The sequence below is a fragment of the Penaeus monodon genome, chromosome 34, assembly GCF_015228065.2.
Source record: "Penaeus monodon isolate SGIC_2016 chromosome 34, NSTDA_Pmon_1, whole genome shotgun sequence".
Lineage (NCBI taxonomy): Eukaryota > Metazoa > Arthropoda > Malacostraca > Decapoda > Penaeidae > Penaeus > Penaeus monodon.
Window position 1 is genome coordinate 4,035,416 of NC_051419.1, and position 869 is coordinate 4,036,284.

Consider the following 869-nt stretch of genomic DNA (forward strand, 5'->3'; position numbering starts at 1 on the left):
GCTGACAGTTTTTTGACGTGTTGGGATACTGGATGTTGTTAGGAAATGGCAGTTTGTGAAAGATTTTTGGGTGTTTTTCATCTTTTGTGTTTTTTTTCACTTCCAGCTGGAATTTTTGCACACGGAGGAAAATGAAAAGCCACTTGGAGATAGCTGGATAGCAAAGCTGCTTGTGTTTGTTCATAGAGAATGTAAGTTTAGTGATGGGATCGCATTGAGGCACTTACCATGCTCTCTGCTTTATGTGAAATAGTTTTGGACGCTTGTATTTTCCTAGAGCCTTTGGAAATATGAAAATATTTTAGACGTACTGCTGTAGCTTCCATTATTAATGTTACTAGTATTTTTTTTGTTGAAAGTGAATTTCTTACATGAAAAGAAAGAGGATAATAGATTATATTACAACTCCTGGCATCATGTTTTCGCCTTAAGATATAAAAACTAAACAGAGTTACGTATTAACACTTGCAATACCCACTTGCAGCTATTGCCATCTATTCGTTCCCCCTGAGCCTGAAAGACGGAGCATCGTGGATCGTGGATGACCAGCCCCTCACCGAGTCTGTGGTGCGGTCTTTCGTGTGGGCCCAGTGGGAGCCTCGGCACAATCACCTCTATTACCTGCACTACCGACCCCCGCCAGAGGTTGGGCTCACCCTGGGCTCGTGTGAGTGAATTCTCTTAGGGTTGTCGGTCGTCTTTTGGGAAATGGGTGTTAGGGTCAGAGATGTATCTTTTTATTCGTATATTTCCAGGGTGTACGTATTTTTTTTTTTTTTCCATTCATTTTTGGTTGATTTGTTCATTTGGGTGTTTGTTGGTTTATGAATTTTCTTATTATCTATCCATTCGTTTATATATTCCTTAGT

At 40.2% G+C, this 869-nt stretch overlaps 1 protein-coding gene across 1 annotated transcript in view; it reads left to right on the top strand.

Annotated features, from left to right (window-relative positions):
• LOC119594533 (protein pigeon-like) overlaps nucleotides 1-869 on the top strand; it is a 22,146-nt gene that overhangs the window by 7,220 nt on the left and 14,057 nt on the right. Inside the window, exons 5-6 of the mRNA XM_037943564.1 lie at nucleotides 107-191; nucleotides 485-667. Of these exons, the coding sequence (XP_037799492.1) occupies nucleotides 107-191; nucleotides 485-667 (268 nt within the window). The remainder of the gene's footprint in view (nucleotides 1-106; nucleotides 192-484; nucleotides 668-869) is intronic.